At 29.3% G+C, this 25,322-nt stretch overlaps 1 protein-coding gene across 1 annotated transcript in view; it reads right to left on the reverse strand.

Moving 5' to 3' along the window:
- Positions 1-4,537: 4,537 nt before the first annotated feature.
- rtet (major facilitator superfamily domain-containing protein rtet) overlaps positions 4,538-25,322 on the reverse strand; it is a 61,948-nt gene continuing 41,163 nt past the window's right edge. The window contains exons 9-11 of the mRNA XM_075366571.1: positions 18,921-19,016; positions 12,772-12,927; positions 4,538-5,479 (exon numbers count right to left, since the gene is read on the reverse strand). Coding sequence (XP_075222686.1) covers positions 12,890-12,927; positions 18,921-19,016 — 134 coding nt within the window. The 3' untranslated portion in view covers positions 4,538-5,479; positions 12,772-12,889. The remainder of the gene's footprint in view (positions 5,480-12,771; positions 12,928-18,920; positions 19,017-25,322) is intronic.

Here is a 25,322-nt window from a genome sequence, read left to right on the forward strand (position 1 = left end):
AAGGGTGTTTGCAAGGCATTTATGCTATATGTGGTGCCTGTTTGGGCAGATAGGCTAAAATTCAGAAGCTATTGGAATATACTGTTACAGGCTCAACGCTTTATACTTTTAATGGTAAAGGAGGCTACTGTACGATTTCATGGGAGCCAATGTTGGTGATTTCAGGCATGAAACAGATAGACTTGATTGCGTCTGAGAGGCAACAGCGTTATGTTGCTAAGAGGTCAGGAGAGCAGACTTCAGAGAAAGTTCAGGAGATAGAGCAACATGGCAATGCTTTATGGCAGGCCAGATGGAGTGAGACAGAGGCTGGGGGCATTATACGCACGTTCTCTTTTCAGATGTTGCCAGTTTGTGGGGTGCCTCTTGGATGAACCCGAACAAGTATGTGATGCAATTTCTTTCTGAGCATGGCACCTTCAGGGACAGATTGCAGCAATTTGGTTTGGTAGATTCTGGTATGTGTCCACAGTGTAGACAATTGCATGACGCCCTTTCCATGTGCTATATAATTATACAAAGTATGGATATTATATATTGGCTCGATATTATCGAGTCTTGTTGGATTTTTGCAAATTAGAGGAACCAGGCTGAATGAGCAATTGTGGAAAACGTTTTGTCAACCTGGCAAAGGAGAGGATTGCTAAAGGAGTCTAGAGTTCCGTCTGAGTTAATGGTGTTTTAAATTTGCTTTAGGATAAAAGTTTTTGTTGTTTATGTTTTTCTGATTTGTTTGTTTTATGTTTTGTTATTAGTTTTAATTCTTATATACCTAACATCAGGTAGTAGGTCAGTTCTTTTGGTTGTCAGATCAGTATTGTTCAAGATTATGACAAGATGTGTTGGGAATGTCACATGTGGCATTCGTATTGGTGGCATCATGACTAAGTCATGATCAAGGCTGAGACATGCCTTTTGCCAAGGTTTTGAAGATGATCTTCAGTAAAGCAATCAGAGCTATGGGTGGAGGGGGTGGCATGCCGACCGTAAACATCACATGACAGGTGTCTTTCCCTACAGGGTCAGGATGTCCAAAACAAAAATCTTGGTTGAATTATGTTGAATCCATTTCTTGTACAACCAATCATCTGTTGTATGGAGAAGGGTTCAAACCATATTTGGATCGGTACATTTACCACAGCCGATTCAAGGACTCCAAAGCAGTAAAGACCTTGTTATCGCAACAGTTGATGTAGTGACCACATTTTGAAAATCGTTCAGTGCAGTTTCACCTACTTCATCATACTGCCATGAGTTTGTGAGATAAAAGCTGCAGCTAGAAAATATGCCATTGGTGACTGAGACTCTGAAAATAAATTAAGCATTCCATTTTCTTACAATGAGTTAAGATATGTCTTGAATAATTTTCGTGACACTTCTGAAAATATTATGCTCAGTATGTTATCACACCTCCCAGATAGTGCATTGTGACATCTTTTGTGTATCTATAATAAGATATTCTCTGAACAGGTATTTCAAGATACTTGTCAGAGGCACTGGTAATCCCTATACTGAAACCTGATGATGGAACTAATGGTAAACCATTGTCATTGTGGTACTTGAGAGAAACTCTCCGATTGCCTCAGAACAATGCGGTTTCAACCAGGGTAGATCATCTATTGAACACATGGTTGTGCTGGAAGCTGCTATTCAAAACACCTTTTTACTTTGCCAACGCCAGGTTGTTGTATTTTTTGATTTGCAAAAGGCACATGACATGGCATGGTGGAGAGGTCCTAAATACACACTTCATGAATGGGGTTGTACAAGGTAATCTCGCATTTGTCAGAGGTTTCCTCCGTAGTCAGTCCAGTGACTACAGTGAGTTCAAATGACGGTATCACACTGTGAAACGGAATACCTCAAGGAAATGTGTTTGTTGTAGCCATAAATAGTATAACAAACTGAGTGCAAAATCCTGTTATGTGTTCTTTATTTGTAGATGATTTTTCTGTTTATGTAGCAAGTAGAACATTAGCTACAGGTGGGAGGTGGGAGACTGCTTCAAAACACAATAACCCGCTTAGAATTGTGGTGAAAATCTATTGGATTCACATTTTCCCTGGAAAAACCAAAGTGCATTTGCTTTTCCCATTGAGGGAACATGTTGACCCTCAACTATATTTACGTAATGGACCAGTGGAAGCATGCATGCAGGTTAGATTTCTAGGTATGTGTTTTGACCAATGACTAACATAGACAACATTTGAAGCAGCTGAAGGTAAAATGTCCAAAAATTTTAAACTTTCTGAGAGTTCTGTCTAATACCTGTTGGGGAGTCGATCGTGTATGCATGTTGCCCAACTACCGAGCTCTGGTTCATTTCCACGCAGTCTCTTGTTAATTACTGCTTTGGTATATGTCAGTATAATAAAAAGAACACAAATCTGATTTTTCTGCAGAACAAATTTTATGATATTGTAAATTGCTTGAATCTGGATGCTACGGTTTATACAGATGGCTCTAAAAATGATGATTCTGTTGAGTATGCTTTTGTGGTTGACAATAAACAGCCCAACATTTACTTGTTTGCTCGCATTCCACGAGTGCCTTATAGTGCACCACATCCTTGTGGATTGTTTCTGTTATGTGGCATTACATTGCTAGTTTAACCTAGGGGTTAACATATAAACAATTTTAGGGGACAATGAAAGGAAGTTATCTTATGTTTTACTATTTCTAAGGGCCATCTGTTTATATTAAAAAATTTAATTATTGTGTTTCAGCTATTTATGCCATTTGCCGTAAAGCAGATGGTAATTTTCTTATCTTAATCAGATATATAGCGTGATAATCTTTGTGTTTATATTTTGATCTTAGCATACACTAAGAACATACACAAAAAACAGGTTTTTTTGTTTTAAAATTTATTTTAATTGTTTTTAATTAATTTCTTTGTGATTTTTTAACATTTAATTAAAAAAAAAAACAACAAATACATCATGTTAGGGTAATGATAACACCGAAGCGTTTTTCACCCAGGAAAATAAAACAAAAACCACCAAGTTTTCTTACCTCCATATTGACATAAAGAAGTTGAAATTTTTGCTTTACTTGAAGTGCTTTGTTGAGGTTCATGAAAATCTATTTTAGTTTTCTGTTTACCAGTGATTTTTTTAAAATATACTTTAGACTTTGTAATAAAAAATTATATGGATTTTTGCACTATTACACAATTCAATCAGAAAAATCCAGCAAAGCAAAAATCACAAGAGATTCTTTCAATTTTATCATCCCATTTTTAACTAAAAATTCCCATAATACAAATAAACTCATGTTAAATTGGTTCATCATGTTGGAATTTAAATTTATTTGTAAATAGAATGCTTTTTAATCTAATATTATGATTATTAAATTTCATGTTCCACTATAATTCTGACAGTAATAGTAATGGTTTTTAAATCAAGTTATTGTCATCCTGTTTTATTCTATGTTTAAGAATAATCTTTCTATTTCAAATGATTGAGGATGGTTTCTGATGCTGGATATAAGGGATAGGATTAAATTCTTTTTTACAGGCTTGATTCAAGGTTATCTGTAAAGTCCAGTTGCAGCAGTGTGATAATCCATCATTATGGGAACGATCATTATGACTTTGATTTAACATTCCTTTAAATTTTCAGTCAAATTATATTTTGATATTTTTTTTTCATTTCATATTGATTTGATGTTTGCATGATGGGAAAGACAATGGCAATACTGGTATTATTGAGGAAACTTGTTTTGTCAATAAATCATGTCTAGGAGGTTGTTCTCTCTATAAGGAAGGAAAGCTGTATTTCAATGCAGGGCATTATTTACTTGGAGAATGGATGGAATGAATAAATGTAATATAGTATGTACCCATCTGGCTTTGTGCAAATTTTTTAGTTTTTGATATATCATTCTTGGTACTTGGTAATGAGATGCAAAGTTTTTTAATTAGCAGTTAAAAATCCTTCAGTTTCAGTAAACAGATTTAACACTGTCAATATGCAGTTGACTGACTGATGTGCAGAAGTCACAAGGGTGTTGAACAAGCAATATTTTCCCATCCATTCACAAATCAAATTAGCACTCTGTGTTTTCTGGTTGCATACTATTAATCAGTTGAGACAGATCTAGTTTCACACAGAGGTGATTCTATTCTTGAATGAAAATAACCATTTATCTGATTAATATGAAGATATGCTAGTCTAACATGCCTGCTCCTCCCTCTTGATATGTTAGAATCAGTCTTTTGGTGGTACATATACCGTTTGGTAGAGCTAAGACAATATTGCACTTGTTTCAGCATGTATGGATTTCACTGAGATCTGTTTTTATACATTTGACTTGTGTCAACATGTTCACTTGTGATCTCAAAATGTATCAAGTCTTTTCTATTTTTCATAATGGGCTCCAGGAATTGCCACAGCAGAGACCAGATTTATTTCTGTCCACAAAAGGTTTCCTGCAAGGCAAGAGAAATTTATGACATAATAAACTTTTAATGCTTTAAAGAAAGGATTAATGACAAGAGGTTAATAAAAATAAATAAAAGTAAAAGACGTGGAATAAAATAATTTCACTATTAAATACAAAATATATAATTTCTAAACAGACAACAAAATAAAATTTATATATGACAAAATAGAATTTTTATGAATAAGACAGATAGATATATTTGGTATTAGGGTGATTAAAACAAAAAGAAAAATATGCAGTATACAAATAATTTACAAATGATTCTTAAAAATAAGTATAAAATAAATCTAAGTTATTATAATAAATGCATCTTTCTACATTTCTTATCAGTAGCAACATAATTCAATTATCTTAATTTTTTCTCAAAAAATATTTATAGCATAATAAAAATCTGTGTATAAAATTCAGCTGGCACTTCGGTTAAATCAATTAATACTTAGAAATTGTTTAAAACAAATATTTTGGCACTAAAGAGTAGATAATCAAGTACTGACAGGTGTGAAATAAGAAAGGAACATTTTCTTGCCAAAAATTTTTAGGAAGTTAAACTCATGGCTAACTGATTCAGAAACCAGTATATGATCACATCAAATACTAATATAATATAAAATATAATATTCAAATTAATGTATATGTTTTGTTACTAAAAACACCATAATGGTTACATAAATACTACTAGAAGAAAAACATTTCTTTACTATCTATATCAAGCTATATAGTTTTAATAAAAAAATATGCTTCAGTGATGTATTAATTACTACGTATTACTAAGTATATATAGTTCATTCATTGATGTCATTTTTTAAGTTTATACATATTTTTTAATTACATTAAAGAAATTATAATGAATAATAAAGACAATGCAAGAAACATTCTATTTACGTATGTTAAGTGTCGCAGCTCTCTCTATGAATCATGAGACCTTACCAATGGTGAGAGGGGAGCTTGAATGCTCAGTAATACAGAACAGCTGGACCAAAGGTGCAATCATATCGAAGAGGTATCTGTTGAGAGCCAGACTAAGGAATGATTCCTGAAAGAGAGTAGCAGCTATTACAGTAACTGTTAAGGGTGTAGGTCAAGGGGGCTTAAACTATCATATCAATATCCTTCAATCTTCTGAGTACTGCACAGCTGAAAGCAATGGAAAACTATGGCTGTATTTTTCTCAAGAAAATATAGTTCTCTAAATTTTCAACGAATTTTTCAAGAGGAGACCAACTTATTGAGTTTTGCATGAAGTATAATTTAGAAATTGCCAACATCCAGTTTAAAGATCATAATAGAAGAACATACACATGGAAAAAGCCTGGTTACTGCAAGCCTGGTGATAGATCATGGTTAAACAAAGATTTAAAAATCAACTCCTCAGCTACAAAGCATATCCTGGAGCAGACACTGTCAGTGACAATAAAATGTGGATTGGGGCTTAAAAACTTTTAGAAAAGGTGTCAGATGAATCGGTGGAATTTAGAGAAGCTTAAGGAAGAGGAGGTAAAGAACATTTTTGAGGACATTGTAAGAAGTCTGAGTAAAAACGATAAGGTAGAAAATATAGAAGAAGAATGGGAGAATGTTAAAAAGGAAATTCTTAAATCAGCAGAAGCAAAATTAGGTAGGAGAAAGAGAACTAGTAGAAAACCTTGGATATCAGAGATATGTTGTAACTAATGGATGAACATAGAAAGTATAAGAATGCTAGTGATGAAGAAGGTAAAAGAAAATATAGAAATACTACAAATAGGAAATGCAAATTAGCAAAATAAGAGTATATTAAATAAAGTGTTCAGAAATGGAAAGAGAAGTGACCATTGGTAAAATAGACAGAGCATACAGGAATGTTAAGTTGAATTTTGTTGTACATAAATTAAAATCTGATAATGTGTTGAATAAAGATGGTACATAGATTTATAATATGAAAGAAAAGGTCAATAGGTGGGTGAAATATATTGAAGAGTTATACAGAGGAAATGAATTAGAAAATGGTGTTATAGAGGAAGTCAAAGAGGATGAAAAGGGAGATACAATACAGAGATCTGAATTTAATAGAGCATTAAAAGATTTGAATGTCAGAAAGACTCCAGGGATAGACAGGATACCTGCAGAATTACTGCACAGTGGAAGTGAGGAAGTGATAGATAGATTATACAGTCTGGTGTGTAATATTTACGAACAAGGGGAATTTCCATCAGACTTCAAAAAGAGTGTTATTGTCATGATATCAAAGAAAACAGGGGCAGAAAAATGTGAAGAATACAGAACAATTAGCTTAACTACTCATGCATCAAAATTCTTAACTAGAATTCTGTACAGAAGAACTGAGAAGACAGTGGAAGAAGTGTTAGGAGACCAATTTGGTTTCAGGAAAAGTATAGGGACAAGGGAAACAATTTTGGCGCTCAGATTAATAGTAGAAGGAAGATTAAAAAAAACAGACCAACATACATGGCATTTATAGACTTAGAAAAGGCATTTGATTAACACAGACTGGAAAAAATGTTCACTAAATTTAAAAAAATTTAGTGTCCGAGTATAGAGATAGAAGAACAATTGCTAACATTTACAGAAACCAAACTGCAACAGTAATAATTGAAGAACACAAGAAAGAAGCTGTAATAAAAAAAGGAGTCCAACAAGGATGTTCTCTATACTTGCTACTGTTTAATCTTTACATAGAACTAACAGTTAATGATGTTAAAGAACAATTTAGATCTGTAGTAACAGTGCAAGGTGAAAAGATAAAGATGCTACGATTTGCTGATAATATAGTAATATTTGCTGACAGTAAAAAAGATTTAGAAGAAATAATGAATGGTATGGATGAAGTCCTACGCAAGAACTACCGCATAAAAATAAACAAGAACCAAACGAAAGTAATGAGATGTAGTAGAAGTAATGTAGATGGACCATTAAATGTAAAAATAGAAGGAGAAAATATTACAGAGATAGAAGAATTTTATTATTTGGGAAATAGAATTATTAAAGATGGATTAAGCAGGAGCGATATAAAATGCCAAAGAGCACAAGCGAAACGAGTTTTCAGTCAGAAATATAATTTGCTTACATCAAAAATTAATTTAAACATCAGGAAACTATTTTTGAAAGTATATACTTGGAGCAACTTTATATGGAAGTTAAACTTAGACGATCAGAGTATCTGAGAAGAAAAGATTAGAAGCTTTTGAAATGTGGTGCTATAGGAGAATGTTAAAAATCAGATGGGTGGATAAAGTGACAAATGAAGAGGTGTTGCAACAAACTGATGAAGAAAGAAGCATTTGGAAAAATATAATTAAAAGAGCTTATAGGCCACATATTAAGGCATCCTCGAATAGTTGCTTTGATATTGCAGGGACAGGTAGATGGGAAAGAATTGTACAGGCAGGCAATGTTTGGAATATGTAAAACAAACTGTTAGGGATGTACAGAGTATACTGAAATGAAACAACTGGCACTATATATAAAATCTTGGAGAGCTGCATCTAACCAGTCAAATGAAGACTTAAGACAAAAAAAATGTGTCACAATACATCTTGACCCTGTAGGGGAAGATACCTTATGATGATTCTGGTTGCCATACCACCAGCAGCATTTCTAGCCAGGATAGGCTTTACTGGAGGTCATCTTTTAGACAACCTCTAAACCTGATAATATATCAGCCATTTAGCCTCTATCAGGATACCACTGATGCAAATGCCTCAGCATATATATCCATCAGTGTATTTACACAACTTACTATCGCATTTATATGATGGCTTCTTCCATACAAAGGCCATCTACCACGCTCCATGACCTTTTACCATAACATACAACCCTCAACTATCAAATTAACCAATTCATGAAAGCGCAATCCGTACACCTTCCTCTAACATTGAAGGTTTCATACAAAAATTCTTCCCATATCTAACTTCAATTAGACTATGCACTCAGATCATTACTTGACTGAATCTTTAATCACCAAAAATACTATTCACTTGTCAACAAAACAAGTATTGATTACGACAACAATTTTGTCCTACAATTCATTTCAAGTCCTCTTGATTTACTCAGAAATCAAGAAACAAATTTGCAAATAAAAACAACAGAAATGAAAACATAAAAACAAATTCACAAAATAAACTTCTAATGAAAACATACCCTATCTTTCTCTGCTGTGGTTTGCTTTCAGGAACGAGATCAATGCCTACACCCTCGCACACCAAGCCCCATCACAGAGTTCTTCACACATCATTCTCAACTTATCAACGAATATTTCATCTAACCAAAATGCTACCTATCTTGATGAAGTTAAGCACCCAAGCTGACCTCTAGCCACCCTGATTACTATTCTATCTATACATCCATAACAACATCAGATTCCCTCAACCATTCTCTGCAGGGCTAAAAGTCTCAGGAAGCCAGCAACTATGTTCCATTTTCTTTCAGTTTTGCTATATGCGTACATTCAGCTTCGTACCTAGGGTAGTCATGTAAGACATGGCACATATCTTCAATAGCTCTACACTCTGGAAACAAGCCTGGATTAATCAAACCAAATCTCGTCAACCTATGGCGAAAAGACGCAGTGTAGGTGACCTGATATGAGTTACCAAGTCACTCTTAAAAACACAGTTTTTCAATTTATTTTGCAGTGAAATAATCGTTACAATGAGCTGAAATTTTCTCACAATTGTAACTGAAATACAGGATATAAATGATTCCTGAAACTGAAGTTATTTACAGGTACACATTGATAACACTCCAGACATGATGTATAAGCATATCAGAATAAGTTAATATTTAAAAAAATTATTTTTCTATCATCCTAAGTCCATTACATTACACATAAGTTTTTGATGGAGGATTAAGGCAAGGAAAGGTGAGCATAAAACAACTGTTTCCTCTCAAACACTCTCAGATCCCCCACTTTTGTTCAAACAAATGTCTTTTAAGAAGCTAATATCATGCAAGCTAATGAAATAAAAGGTTACTATTGTACATTATTTTATTTTATATAAAACCTTGAATTCATACTCATCGGTGCTCTGATTTCCAACATCTTCCAGTAACACCATGGTCTTTTCATTTTGCTTTTCCTGTTATGCATACTTCATTGCCATGAAGCTCTGTACTTTGTACAATTATTTTCAAGAAAAACTTTTTTCTAATTCTTAGATGCATATTTGAAAACAGCAATTTTTTTCTGTTTTTGATATGAGCCTTACTTCTTCCGCTCTTCATAATTTTACTAACTGCAAAACAAAATTCCTGGTATACTATTATTTCTTAAATTTGAATTTCTAAGTATATCATCCTTTCTGTCATATTTCATAATTTTTGTTTAACTATTACTAATTTTCAAATCCATGCCGTTCAGAAATTATTTTAACTCATTTCTGGTTTCTGCTTATAAAACAGTGGCAACAGAATAATATCTTTATTTTTTTCACTCAGAATGGTTACTTCACTCAAAATTTGGTCCTACACTCCTTCCACATATAAAATGAAAAGCAATGAGGCAGACGCTATATCCTTTTCTTACCATTTCTGATTAAGAGTTTTCATCTTCTACTAATATAAAAATTACTTACACTTTATAATAAAATTTAAACCTATCAAAAATAATATCAACTACTGTTGATGAATGATTAAATAAATTATTAAAACTTGAAAACTTCGATCATAAACTTGTGATCAAAAGTCTTTAAATTTTCATATATATATAAATAAATTTATATAAAAAAATTTTTAATAAATAAAAATTAAAAGAAAATTATATATATATATATATATATATAATTTTACTTTTAATAATTAATTTTAATTATTAATATATAATTTTTACTTATTAAAAATTTTTGATTTCTGCTTCAATTATGTACTGTTTGGAGTTTTTGCTCATCATAATGAAAGGGAGATTTTACTGTTCTCTTTCTGGGATAGATTTAATGAGAATCATGAATAGTAGCTGTTTGTACTTTCATTTATTATTAGCAGAATCCCTTCGTAAAACCACTTAAACATTATTTCAACTTTTGTGTAATGATTTTTACAAAACATTTGTACCTTTTCAGTTTTAATGGTTTGGTTTTCATAGGTTTAGCTTTTATCTGGTTTTAAATTATATTTTGTTATGAGTGAACCTGGTCAAGAGGAATATAATTGATTTATTTCTTATGATTCATACCAGTATAAGCAATATATGGTATAAAAGGTTTTCTGGTATTTTTATAGAATTATATTACATGACAGATATTTTATGCATGATGTTGATACTACAGATATCCTATTTGTATCTTCTGTAGGTGCATAAGTTTGAAATAATTTTAATATCTGACTAATAGTAATTAAAATTATCAATTAACATACTGTATAATAAGTGTAACACATTTTACATAAAAATAATGAGATATTAAGTACAGTAAAGAATTTATAAATATATTTTTTGACTTGAAAAATGTAGAGAATATTTTACCCTAGTTACTTTCAAAACTACTATAAGACCAGAGTCCACTTTTAGCAATTGATAGAATCTCTTTATTTATAAATGAAATAAGTAAATATTAAAATAATATTACAATTAAAGATGACAATTAAAACTAAACAATTAAATTTAAATTCATAGATTATGTGATGTTTTAAAATTATATACACTAGTTATATAAAAAGGGAGAAAGAATTTTTAGATAATTTTGTTATTAGTATTAATTTTTAAACTTTTTCATGTAAAACATTATATTTTTGTTTGTAGTACACCAAGAAGATAAAAAAATTTTTTTTTGCCTGAAAAAAAAACGGCCGATTTTAAAGAATACACTTAATTTCTGACTGAAAAACCATGGGTAAAGTGGTTTATCAAAACACAGATTAAACATTCCTTCCAGGAAAATAAAATAAAATGGTTTTGGCTTGATGTAATGTCAGAAATAAAGTCAATTCTCTCTCCTTTCCATATATATATATATATATATATATATATATATATATATATATATATATATATAGAGAGAGAGAGAGAGTCATCAACCTTCAATCACATCTTTTAGTGTATTATGGATTACAGATTTGAAAATGATAGTTATTGTGCAATCAATGTCAAAGAAATCTTAACAAACACGATATGATTAAGAGTACAACAAACAATACAAGTATTTGTTAGGAAAAATATTTTATCTATTTTGGCAAATATTTCTCCTTTTTAAAACAAAAAAAATAAATATGGTTCACTTTTTTAATACTAAAAATTCTTTTCAGAGTTACAATATTTCATTTTACAGTAAGTTCAAAACATTTTTTCATGTCATTTAACATCTATTCATTACTACATCAGTTACTGGAATCAATTTCTTTAAAAAAATGTAATAAAACTAGAAAAAAAATTATTAAATATTTTTAAGAAATTGGTTTCAGTAAATAATGCAATAATGAGTAGAAATAATATGGCATGAAAAAATGTTTTGAACTTACTGTACAATGAAATCTAGATTTATTTAATATATTAACAGATACTCTCAATCAAGTCATATTATATTTTAATGAGTACCATTACAAGTATTAATAGATGTATACTAATCAGTTAAAAATAAATTAGTTGTATTTTACTTAAAGCTAATGATGTGAGATGCTCATACAATGTTCAGATATATGATTTATAACAGTGGATTCTGGAAACCATTTGTCAGTCTAATATAAAGAACACCAGTCTACTGAACACCATCTAGACTACCTAAAGTCTGCTGAATATACAACATTTAAATTGGACTTCTAGTTTGATTCAATGTACACAGTTAAGTGAGATTTTTGTTCTTAACTCGTAAACAAAAATATCTGGGAAGTTAATTGATTGCTTCCTAATGTTTTTCTCTATTTTTTTTGCTTGGTTTCTTAAATATTGTCTTAAATGTATTAAGTTGATTTGCAGTCTTAAATTACTTATTACTTAAATATATTATAATATACTTTATAACACACATTCTTTATACATCACATTAGTTATACGTTTTCATTTTATACATTACTTTATACATTGTATACTTTATTATATATTACATGATTTATATACTTGATCTTGATTAGTTTTATAATATTATTATTATTAATAATATAATAATATTATATTATTATTATTCCTTAGTTTTATAATGATTGTATTTGATTCATGTTTGAATAATATATTTTTATGTTTGTCATAAGGTGAAAATAAAGTGAAAACCATATTCACTTTTATGGTTTTCTGAAATTTTTAATTAAAATAACAATTTTTTCTGATTTGTATACAGGAAATTTGGTTTTAATTATTAGTGTTTTAGATTAATTAATTTAATTGTACCAATATTGACTACTTACAGAGTATGAAGTGCAGTAAACTCCTGATTATGTATTATTTAATGTGAAATTTAAAATTCACACTAATTGCAAATAGTTAATCCAAAAGTGCTTTAGAAATTTTCCAATAGTCTTTAGACTAAAAAGTCATTATCCTATTCCACACTAAAAGTAACTCTGTAATAAATATTAGAATAATTAATGAGAGCAATATATATAAGATGTCAGGCCAACATTCTACCATCTGTATGAGATGTTAGTAGTCTCAAAGTTGTAATCTGCATAAGAATTAATATCACAGTAACTAATATGTTGTAATTTTATTCCCAAAATATTTAAGTCTGCAATACATTAAATTACATAAATATATAAGTAAATATTTTATTCTGATTAACCTCTCAAAGCATGATACTAAAATATAAGGAGAGAGGGGACAAAAACTGAAACACTGTGCAGCAATAAAGTTAAGAGAAAAAATAGTTTCTTAAATCTAACTTAAAAGCACTGCCTTTAACAGAATTACGGATAAAAACTTTATAAATTTCTCTTGAAAATAATAATTATATATAATAACCATATAATTCTTTAAACTTGAAAACATAATATAGCAAAAATTAAGCCCCCCCCAAAAAAAAACCTATGAGATTCAACTGAATTGAACATTAAATTTACTTACTGTAAGTAAATAAAAACCCAAATCTGTTTTTAGATACACTTTCCAGTTCATCCACAATGTAAGGACTTTCTCAATTTATGAGAACTAACATGGGTTGTAGTCATAGTTTTTTATTTCCTTTTATTGTGGATTTTTTAAGAATGCTTCAATAATTTATAAAAAATGTTTATAAATTTTAACAATAAAATATTAAGTTTAACAAATAAGTATTTAGTTTTCTTAATCTTAATTTACAAATTTTTATCTTCAAGAAACTACTCCCTGAAATATTCCTTACACTGGAATATGCCAGTGACTTGCACAGGATTGTAGATTTTAATACTTTTAAATATTAAAATACTTTTATTTAGACATTATAACTATAACACAAATAATCACAATTTATAAAAAAAACTAGTTAAAATAATTACCTAGTGTAAATACGAGGGATATCTCTAAAGTAATGATCGCTAAGAAATATCTTTCCTTAAGGTTAGCAAACCTGTCATTCATGGCCATGCTAGTAATGTACACATTGCACTGTTGTCTGTAAGTTGCCACGTTCTGCATCTTTGATTACATGTGAGTTATTACTTTATACAATTAATAGGAAAATCAATGTTGCCACCGACTGTGAAACACATGGAGTCATATGTTTTTTAAACCATCAAAATGTTAAGCCAGCTGAAATTCATAGGCATTTAGTTGCGGTATATGGTGAAAGAAATAACAGAATTGATGTGCATGATGATGAACATTTGTGGAGGCCCTCGATAATCACTGAGAACTTGTTGAAACGCACCAATGATGAAATCAGAAAATATCCTTGCTCAACGATTTCCGACCTGGCCCTTCTTTTTCCTGATCTTTCAAGAGCTGTTATAGGTCACATTGTTCATGTCATTTAGGCTTCAGAAAGATTTGTGCACGTTGGGTGCCGCATGTCTTAATAGAATGTCACAAAAAATCCAAATGGGATCTGCTTTGGAATTTTTGATGCACTAGACAGAAAAAGGTGATGAGTTCCTTAATTCAATTGTTACCAGCAATAAAACATAGATTTTGTATTACATGCCAGAGAGAAAATGGTAGTCAAGTGAATGACATCATCCTCAATCATCAACCAGACTAACAGAGGTCAAGCCACAGCCATTAGGATGCAAACTGATGGCCACAGTCTTTTGGGATCGGTTTGGTATACTGCTGATTGATTTAATGGCATGTGGAATGACTATAAATGCAGAAGCCTACTGCTAAACTCTACATAAGTTACAGTGTGCTATTCAAAATCGGCAACATGGGTGGCTGACCGACAGCGTCATCCTGCTGCATGATAATGCACATCCACATATTGCAGTTCCGACACATGATTTACTGAGAACATTTGGATATGAAATTTACGATCACCTACCATACAGTCCAGAATTTTTGAGTGGTAAGCAATTTGCAGGTGACGATGAACTTAAAAATACTGCAGTGGCTAAATGGACTGGCAGCAGAAGAATACGTCAAGGGTATATTGAGGGTATCTCGCTACGATAAATGTCTTAATTCATGCGGGAATTACATAGAAAAGTAGTATAAGGTATGTAGTTTAAGATAAATAAAAAAAATTTATAAATTTTTCAGAATAAATTTTTTTTACTATGAAACGGTCATTTAGAGATAACCTCTCGTATATAATCATTAAATTAAATTATTCATATTTTTAAATGCATACTGTTTTAACAAGGCAGTTAATAAATCACAAACTGATAAAATATATACAAAAAAATAATACTGACAATCGATACATAATTTACTAATAATTAATACACTACAGTATATAAATATAAAATAATTTATAAATCTAATACTTACAAATATTATACACAAGGGTCATCCATAAAGTAAAGAATGCTTGTGCTTAGCTGGTCGGGCAGGCTTTACTTCTCACTAAGAATACAGTCAGCAACTCGTTGTTGTATTGACTGAGTTTGAACTAAGTAAATATGTTATTAATTTGTGACTGTATTATGTTAATGATGTTCCTGATTTTAAAATGTGATAGAATATAAAAAATTACTTAATGTGAAATCTGAAAATGATTCAGTTTCTAACTGGTAGAAAAGTTAACCTGTACAAATTATAGGCAAATGAGAAAAGAAAAGAATTAAGTGATGTAATTTTAAATGAATCAGGTGTAAGAAAAACTGGAACTGCTTAAGTACTAAAGCAAAAAATGGATAATGAAATTCATAAGGATAAATTAATTAATCATTGATGGATTGCAAATTTATTTCATCGAATTTCAAAGTCTATCCTACAATAAATTACTGAATATCTTACAGAAAAATCTGTGCCACATAGGTTCCTTGAATGCTGTCTCACGGGGTCAAGAAAAAGTGAATGGGAAAGTTATAGACATTTCATTATTGATATAAGAAAAAATTCACAGGCTTTCTCTGAAATCAACTCCACATCAACTTAAATCAACATTTAATCAACTCCATAACAAAACATAAAACAAACCAACTGATATAGCCTATAAGTCAACCAATGTTTTGTTTTAAAATAATGCTCAACTACTGCTTTAAATAGTTTGGTTAGGACATATTTAGGTACCAATTTTATCACCCCTCTAATAATTTCTGCGGTATAGTAGGAAGAATATGAAACATTTTATGAATGATTAATTTGGCAGATTTAAATGATATATTTTGTTATATTTAAACAGCAATTATGAAAAAGTAAAGGAAGATTGGAAAGTAAGTATAAAATAAATATTGTTTACTTAATGTTTTAAATTTATTGCAGCCAAACATACTTTATTTTTTGGATAACCCTCTTAGTAAACTATACAAAAATACATTCAATGAAAGGAAAATGTAACTTTACTTCAACCATTGTAAATACTAAAACTTTGGGAATGTAAGAAAAATCACCTTTTTTCAAAAAATGATATGGAATTTTGGTAAATAGTGTCATCTTTAGTACACACCTTGAAAAAAATATCAATTAAAACAAGTTATAGATTAAAAATACTTAACAAATTAATCCCTTGAGACAACTACATATTAACTAAGATTTCTTTTGTTACATACAATTCATTGAAACAAAGGTGCACACAACAATACTGCTCTTGCAATGGATTATATATTATTTATTCTTTAATCTTTTCTGCTCCTTTTACTACTTATATCATTAGTTAAACTATTATCATTCTTGATGAACAGTTGATAATAATTCCTTGATAAAATGTACGAACCTATTTCAGGTCCATTTATAGCCAGCCCAATTCCCAGATATGTTAAAAATAAGTTAATCTGAATTAAGTATATGAATTTTTGAGTGCATTTTGAAGTTTAAGGATTTCATTTTTTTAGAAATGAATTTTAAAAAGATAATAATCAGCAAATTTTTTCCACTTTTTGTGCTTTCTTTGAAACCTTAGATAATGTAAAAAATCAATCATTTTTGTAGTTTTTTGTCACAAAATGAAAGCAAGCAGTGCATTTTCATAATAGTTTTGAAGTAAAATTGTTTAAAATAAGGCAAAAAAATATTGTGTGTCCCCCAAAATGTTATATTTTGCCCCATATCTTTCAAGGCTCTGAATAAATGTACAGGGAAGTCTTTAAAAGTTGAATTATATAGAGAAAAAAATGCAACCGAATGGAATTATGTGATCAACAAGACCATAGATATGAAGTACAGTATATTATCATTATTACAGATCATTTTTTATAAAACATTTTCTTTGTTTTTACCTATAAAAATGATTTTACACTTTACTTCCAATCATAACTCCTGTTCTAAAGATCATGAGGATCTGAGCATTCTGTCACATTATTTTCAATTTATAATAAAATTTTAACCTTTGTAAGCTTCTGCACTTACAATTTTGCAAAAATGCTAATCAATATTAGCTACTTACAATTTCAACTATTTCTTACCCAGTTGTATCATAGGTTTACAGTTGCTGTTTTATTAGTACTGTTGATCTGTTGTAAATAGATTTAATTAACAATTTAAATAAAAACAGTTGTCTGAAATGAATAATTAATGAAGTAGAGAAAGACAGATGATATGAGAACCACACTACCTGTACTCTTCTACCATGTAGATGCATTTGTTATTAAGTTTGATGAATTTAGTTGTCCCTTTAATTATTTACTTAGTTGTCTTTTATTTAGTATCATTTTGTAATTTTACGACAACAATGATCATAATGATGATACAGTAATTTAATACTGAAGATGAATGCAACAGTGATAGAAGTAGAGATGATAATGAGGTTAAAATTGTTTGGAAAATTGCTTTTAATTTTACTCTGGACTGTTCATCATCTGATAATTTGAAATTTTAATACAATATATTTTAGATTTAATAAATTTTGCAATTCTTTTTTATAAACTTACCCTTCATTTTTTTTTTTTACTATTAACATTCATCAGATTAAATTGTTAGCACCCTTCCAATCTCGTAGACTGAGGCAAAAAAGATAGTTAAAGGAATTATGCTTATGTGAATTTTTCACCTTATTTTTTTGATAACTTTGAATTGCTATTTATCCCACTTACTCAACTACCCTAATTGCATATTTAAAAATGAATAAATAACGAGTATTTGTTTAAGTGAAAAAATTCCATTTTGGGCTTTTATTAAAAAGATCCCTCGTGAATTTATTTCTTAAAAGATCTTATGATTTGCAACCAAGAACAAAATAAAAGTAGAATTCCTATTCTAATTGTCAATTTTTTGTCTCTGATGAATATAATTTTATAATTACTTTTAGCAAGATTTGTAAGTAAGTTAGTTAATTAATGTTCTTTGACAACTGGGATTCTAGTGTTTTTAGTGGGAATGATTATTTTGAATTGAACAATACCAATTACAAAAACTGTAGCCTGTAGCCTAGAAGATGAAAAAAAAAACTGTTATACATGTTTATAATTAAAAATCTTACTTACAAAATAAAAGTTATATCACCAAGGGTAGTAAACTGACAAAATTTTCAATGCTGTACTTAACAAATTATTTCAAATTTAAAAAACACAAATAAATAAATATCTGAATATTTTTATGATTGTACTTTTCTTTTCTACTTTCAAATTGTTGAATTCATAAACAGCGTGCAAAATGCAAGAAATTTTATAGTTTAACCTACTTCTCAGCTTCTGAATGTTAATTATGTACACCTAAATTATTCTCATACACCTAAATTTTTCTCAATAATTTAAAAAAGAAAGCATAGAACCCATTAAATTCAGTTCACTGCATATTATTTTATACATATAAAAAAGTTTGTTTTTTATCTATTCAGATAAATAGTTATACATTTAAACACATCTAATGCAATAATGTTAACATTAATTGTCTTTGGTCAGTTATGCTGGTCTAATATTTTTAAATATATAAATTACATAAAACGCCAAAGGAAGCTATGAATATTAAGACATTATTTTAGATTCATAATTTATATGGCAGGAAGAAATAAGGCATGAATATTAATAAATTAATACCTTTCAACTACCTTTCTGATAACAACTGTGATGTAGTGTAAACCATGGCCACAAAAGACCTACAGCTCCAATGCAATATGTAATGGTTGAACCGATTGACCAGTATGCTGAAAAAAGTTGAAATAAAATATTATTTTTTTTTTAGTGATTACTTAAAATAATTTTTAATGAATAGGTCTACAAAACAAAAAGTAAAGAAGAAAAAAGAAAAATTTTAGGGTAAAAAATCAACTGACAGATTATCACTCCATAGTAATAAACATATTAAGATTCATTAATTACAGGATAGATAGTTTAGATAAATAAGATAGATAGTTACTAGTTAAAATTCACTATAGTTATTGGTTCAACTCGGATTGAATCAGAAGTAATGAATTTCAGGATTTACTGGTATGGAAGGAATTCAATTTGAAAGAAAACAAATGTTGTGACAAGAGGAGAACAATGATAAATTTAAATATTAAAACATGAGAAATATAATATACTAAAAGTTATAGTATTTTGTAATTTAGGAAGTAAAATTACAAATGATGGAATATATACAAAGACATTAAAAGTAGATTTGCAAAACCCAAAACAAATTTTATTAATTGACTTTAAAAAGAGGTTCTCAATTCACCCATGTTTTTTTTAATTAATACTGCAACCATAACTGGTTACAGGTTATTAATACTGCAACCTATAATACACCAAATTAACTGATTATAAGCACTTCCTGTTTACTTTATAGAGGAAGTTCCTCTAATGGTTCAGTTGTAAGTTTTTTCTATGCAACTTAGATGGAAGTATTAAAAAAAAAAAAACTATGAAAAAGTAATTTTTCACTTATTTTATTGTTATCTTTGCTTGGTATTGGATATTAAAGAATAATATTAGACCATCATCATTCTGGTATTTTATGGTATTTTCACATTAAAATTCAAGAAAATTAGTTTGAAACTTTGGAGTAAATTTAATACATATTTCTGCAATTCAGAGACCCTTAGCTTTTTCTTGGTATCACTCTTTATGTTCTTTTTCTGCCTTTTTTTTTTATTTTTATTTCCATCAAAATCCAGATTTTTTGACTTTGTTTTTTGCCAATGTCTTTTTCATCACAAGCAACACTTTATGTAGGCTCTCTAATTTAAATAAAATGATTTTATTTATTTTTTGGTATTTATTTTAATTATTTTAAATAACTTTTATTTAAATAAAATGCAAAATAAAAGTTTAAAAGGGGAAACTGGTTCAAAAACCTCCAGCAAAAAGGAAAACATAATACTTTTCAGTTCTTCTTTAAATTTTGATTTTTTTTTAAATTGAAGCCATACTAATGAAGTTGTCAGTGGTTGTTTGTTCTTAATAGAGCCAACTTCCAGAGTCAAAATTTAAATAATTGAATAAGTATTATTCTTACTTACCTAGCTATGTAATATACTATACAGCTAAACAGTATACTATAAAAGAGAAAGTTTACTAATCATGTCAAATTTTTTATCTTGAGAGAATATTCAAATCTTGTCATTTCTAATCAAAGAAACACTCTCTAGAAGGATGTAACTATATGTGAATATACATATGTATACATGTTGACCTGGTTTATGCATGATATCTCCAGATTGGATAGACAATTTGATTAAAATTTGGCACAATGATTTCAATATATACCATTGATGCCATTTAATTTTGGTCATAATTGGCCAATGAGGTAAGAAGATACAGACCTCATGGGTCCCATATCTCAAAATTTTATCAAAGAATGAGTAAAATTTCACATAATTTAATCCTCCTTAGTTAACTAAGGAGGATGTCTGGTCTACGTTAAATCTCCATAAAGGAGTGAGGGCAAAAAATACTTTTTTATTTTTGATTATTTCTTGACTTAAAGTCACATTCTAGTACTAATCAGATGATTGCATCAAATTAGCATATCACTTTGGTTATATGAAAATTTCATTTGGAAATGTGAGGTTAATAACTCTAATTTTTGGTCAGCTATCATTTTGTTTGTACCTTTAGAATGGTTTAACCAGTTTTTATGAAATTGTATATGATGACTTCTGAATATAAATCACTGATAATATTAATTTTGGTTACTGGTCAAGGGACTGGATAGATAGTCACCAAGGATTCCATCTCAAAAGTTTAATCAAAGAACAGAATATTTTTTTACGCTATTCACTATCTCTTAAGAGGCATACTCATCTTTTCATTCACATTGTGTCTCATCAGATTCTAAATTAAAAGTGAGAGGAAAATCTTTTTTCTACATTTTCAGATCTTAAGAATTTACTTATTGATTGGCTAAAAGAGGCCACATATTTAAAAGATTTTATGTTATTTTATCTTTTAGACAATCAGTTAAGGAGGATGGAGTAGTCTATACTGAAAAGTTTTCAATAAAGTGATATTATTTCCAATATTGTAACTTGTCCAAGCAGCATAACTTTCTTGACTTCACTGGCTATTTTTAGTTTTAAAGTTATAGCTTTTTTTAAATTTATACAGAAAAAATATCAATAAGGATCAAATTCAGATTCTGAAAACAGAAAAAAAATCATAGAAATATTTATATAAAGAGATGTGGTTTAAAGTAGAAAACATGGACAATAAGGAAAACCCAAAGACAAAGAAGAGGGTTTTGAAGGCAGTTGAAGAATGTTGAAAATTAAATGGATTGAAAGGATATAAAATGAAGGGGTCTCATGATAATCTGGAGAAGAAAGAAGTTTGTAATATAATCTTGCACAAAGAATGCTAATCTTGTTAGGCCATATGTTCAGGGAATCAAGGATTAGTGAATTTAATCATAGAAGAAAGTTTAGAAAATAAAAAGCCGTAAAGAAGATAAAAGTTAGAAAATATGAAACAGAAAAATGATTATAACAAATATGCGGTGCAAAGAGGCTACAAGAAAAGCTCAGAAATAAATAGAAAATGACTGAAAAGTTCTTCAAACAAGCAAATGACTGATGAATAAAGACAAAAAGACTTACAGCCAACTGCTAATGTACTTTCAATGATTTAATGTTACTTTTTTTGCATTTGATTTTAAAATAACAGATATTAAAGTAGCATATTTTATTTTGTTAACCAGTGATTAACTAATTCAAGCAAAAACCAGTTTATACTGATTCAAGCAAAAACCATAAAGATGGGTAACCTGACCAAGTAATTTAATAAAACTGTACTTTATTTTAAAAGTCACTCCAAGCTTTACGCTAAATTTGTCAAGCAAAAATGTTCTATAATCTCAGAAATTTTTCCCTTTACTGATACCGATTTCAACTATGAAGAGATTTATTCTCTTTGAATTTTTTATTTGCACCAATAAATCACAGCAATTAGTGGTGATTATGGTTATATTTTTTTGTTAATAATAAAACTACATAGAATTGATACAAAAAAAATTATAATGAAAGTAAATAATTTTTTTTATGTTTAAATTTATTTTGTATCTGTGAACTGATTAAAAAGTTGTATATTTTATCAACTTTACAAAAACTATCCGTTTAAAAAAACTTCAACAAGATCTAAAAATGTTTCTTACAAACAGATAATCTAATTACTCAAATCAATTCAAGAAATACATCTTAAAATTAAAAAAAAACAATTGAAAGAAACCATGGTAAGTTTATAGATTAGGAATATTTTAACCAATAAAAAACAAATTATTCAAACGCATGTGTTCTTTACAAAAAAATAGTGCTACAAGGTAAAAATTTATCATTACTTTCATTAAAAATTTGTGTTTGAATGGATTAATATTATTTTATATTTCCTCAGAGTAAATATGACTGATATATGACATGAAAGAAAAAATGGTATAAAATACATCCAGGTTATCGTATAAAACAGATAAACTGTTATGTACAAGAAAAATGAATTAGTTTCATTGCGCATTACATTAGTTCAAATCCAGTTCTCAATTCTTTGTGTTCTTCCATTTGTAAAATTGACTTATATTACATATTAGAGGTAAAATCCACATAAATGTAGACTTTCTTTATATTTATATGATATACACACAAATAAAGAGTACATAATTAGATGTGGTTAAATGTAATTCCATTAATGCATTTTCATAATCATATATGGTATGAGTTTAAAATAACATTTTTGTAGATTTAATATTAAATGTGAGTATTATACCAAGTAGTTACTGAGTATTTACTGAAGCAACAATTTTTTAGCTACTGCTAACTTTTCAATAATGGAATTTTACTGTTATTTTCTACATTCCACACAGTATTGCTCAGAATGTTAGCAGGGTTTGTTTCATCCAATATTTTAACATGTTAACTTAACCTAAGGATTGCAGCTCACTGTGAATTTACATGAGTCTTGAGAATACTTTGATGAGTTGCACTTTCACTGTACTGAAAGTCTGTTTTGTCAATTCTAAATCCTTACGCTTTTTTGAGTGATTACTTTATAGTTTAAGATAGTTCCAAATACTGTCAATATATGCTGAATGAACAATACATACAACTGGTACATACTTGATTTATGTTTTTATAATGTACATTAATGCAAACAAATGTAAGTATATCTATCAAATCCCTTCAATAATAAAACTTTGTTTTGTTTTCAGTATATTACATTTTTTTTAAATATTTCATGAAGTAATTTCGCAAAATTATTTTATTATTGCATTCATTTATTGGTGGTATATCATTTTTACTATTTTTCCAAATGCATTTTTTTTTAAATGTTAAAAATTATCCATTAGACTGCAAAAGTGATGTTTCTGATTCAGAACTGATTAAAGTAATAAATAAATTTATGAGGGATATCTCTAAAGTAAAGATCACTGGGAAATATCTCTCCTTAAGGCTAGTAAACTTGTGTCATTCATGGCCACACCAGTAATGTACTGCATTGTTATATGTAAGTTGTCATGTTATTGTATCTTTGATTACATGTGAGTTATTACATTACAAAATGAATAGGAAAATCGATGTTACCACCGTCTGTGAAATATGTGGAGTCATAAGTTTTTAAACCATCAAAGCGTTAAGCCAGTTGAATATAGGTAGTTGGATGCTGTGTATGGTAATAATATAATGAATGAAAGAAATGTCCGAAAATGGTGTGAAAGGTTTAGAAATAATAGAATTAATGTTTGTGATGAAGAAGGTTTAAGGAGGCCCTTGATAATCACCGAGGATTTGTTGAAACATGTTGATGATGAAATCAGAAAAGATTGTCAGTCAACGACTTCCAACCTGGCCCTTCTTTTTCCTGATGTTTCAAGAGCTGTCATTGGTTGCATTATTCATGACATTTAGGCTTCAGAAAGGTTTGTGCACGTTGGGTGCCGCATGTCTTAACAGAACATCACAAAAAAATCCGAATGGGATCTGCTTTGAAATTTTTGATGCGCTATACAGAAAAAAGTGATGAATTCCTTAATTCATTTGTTACCGGCATTGAAACATGGATTTTGTATTACACGCCAGAGAAAAAACGGCAGTCAAGTGAATGGTGTCATCCTCAATCACTAACCAGACCAACAAAGGTCAAGCCACAGCTATTTGGACACAAACTGATAGTCACAGTCCTTTGGGATCAGTTTGGCATACTGCTGATTGATTTCATGCCATGTGGAATGACTATAAATGCAGAAGCCTACTGCAAAACTCTACGTAAGTTATGGCACGCCATTCTAAATCGGTGGGCGACTGACCAATGGCATCATCCTGTTGCACAATAATGCACATCCACATGTTGCAGGTCCGACATGTGATTACTGAGAACATTTTGATCACCTACCATATAGTCTGGACTTAGCTTCTTCTGATTACCATTTGTTTGGGAAATTGAAAAAAAGTTTTTGAGTGGTAAGCAATTTGTGGGTGATGATGAACTTAAAAATTTTGGTAATCAGTAGCTAAATGGACTGTTGGCAGAAGAATATGACAAAGAATATGTTGAAACTAGTATATCGCTACAATAAATGTCTTTAATTCATGTGGCGATTATATAGAGAAGTACTACAAGGTATGTAGAGAAATAAAAAAAATATTTATAAAGTTTTCAGAATAAATTTTTTACAATGAAACAGTCTTTACTTTAGAGATAACCTCTCGTATTTAAAATAAAGGCACTGAAAGTGTTGATAAGTGAATCTTTTTAAATAAATTTATGAAAAATAATGTTACATAGGCTAAAACATTTAAATTATTAATTTTAATCTACTAGATTACAATGCTAATAAAAATATGTTTAATGTTCTATTATTAAAAAGCATAATGGATATAATCTTCAAAAATATTCCAATAAAAATGAATTTCAAAATTTTTGTAAAAATATAAACATACTGACTGATATAGTTTCTATGAAAAATAAATAATAATAATAATAATAATACTTCATTTCTAAATTTGCTGCATTTTTTTTCATAATGTCTGAACACAAAATTCTTGAAA

This window comes from Lycorma delicatula, chromosome 5 (genome assembly GCF_047948215.1).
Source record: "Lycorma delicatula isolate Av1 chromosome 5, ASM4794821v1, whole genome shotgun sequence".
Lineage (NCBI taxonomy): Eukaryota > Metazoa > Arthropoda > Insecta > Hemiptera > Fulgoridae > Lycorma > Lycorma delicatula.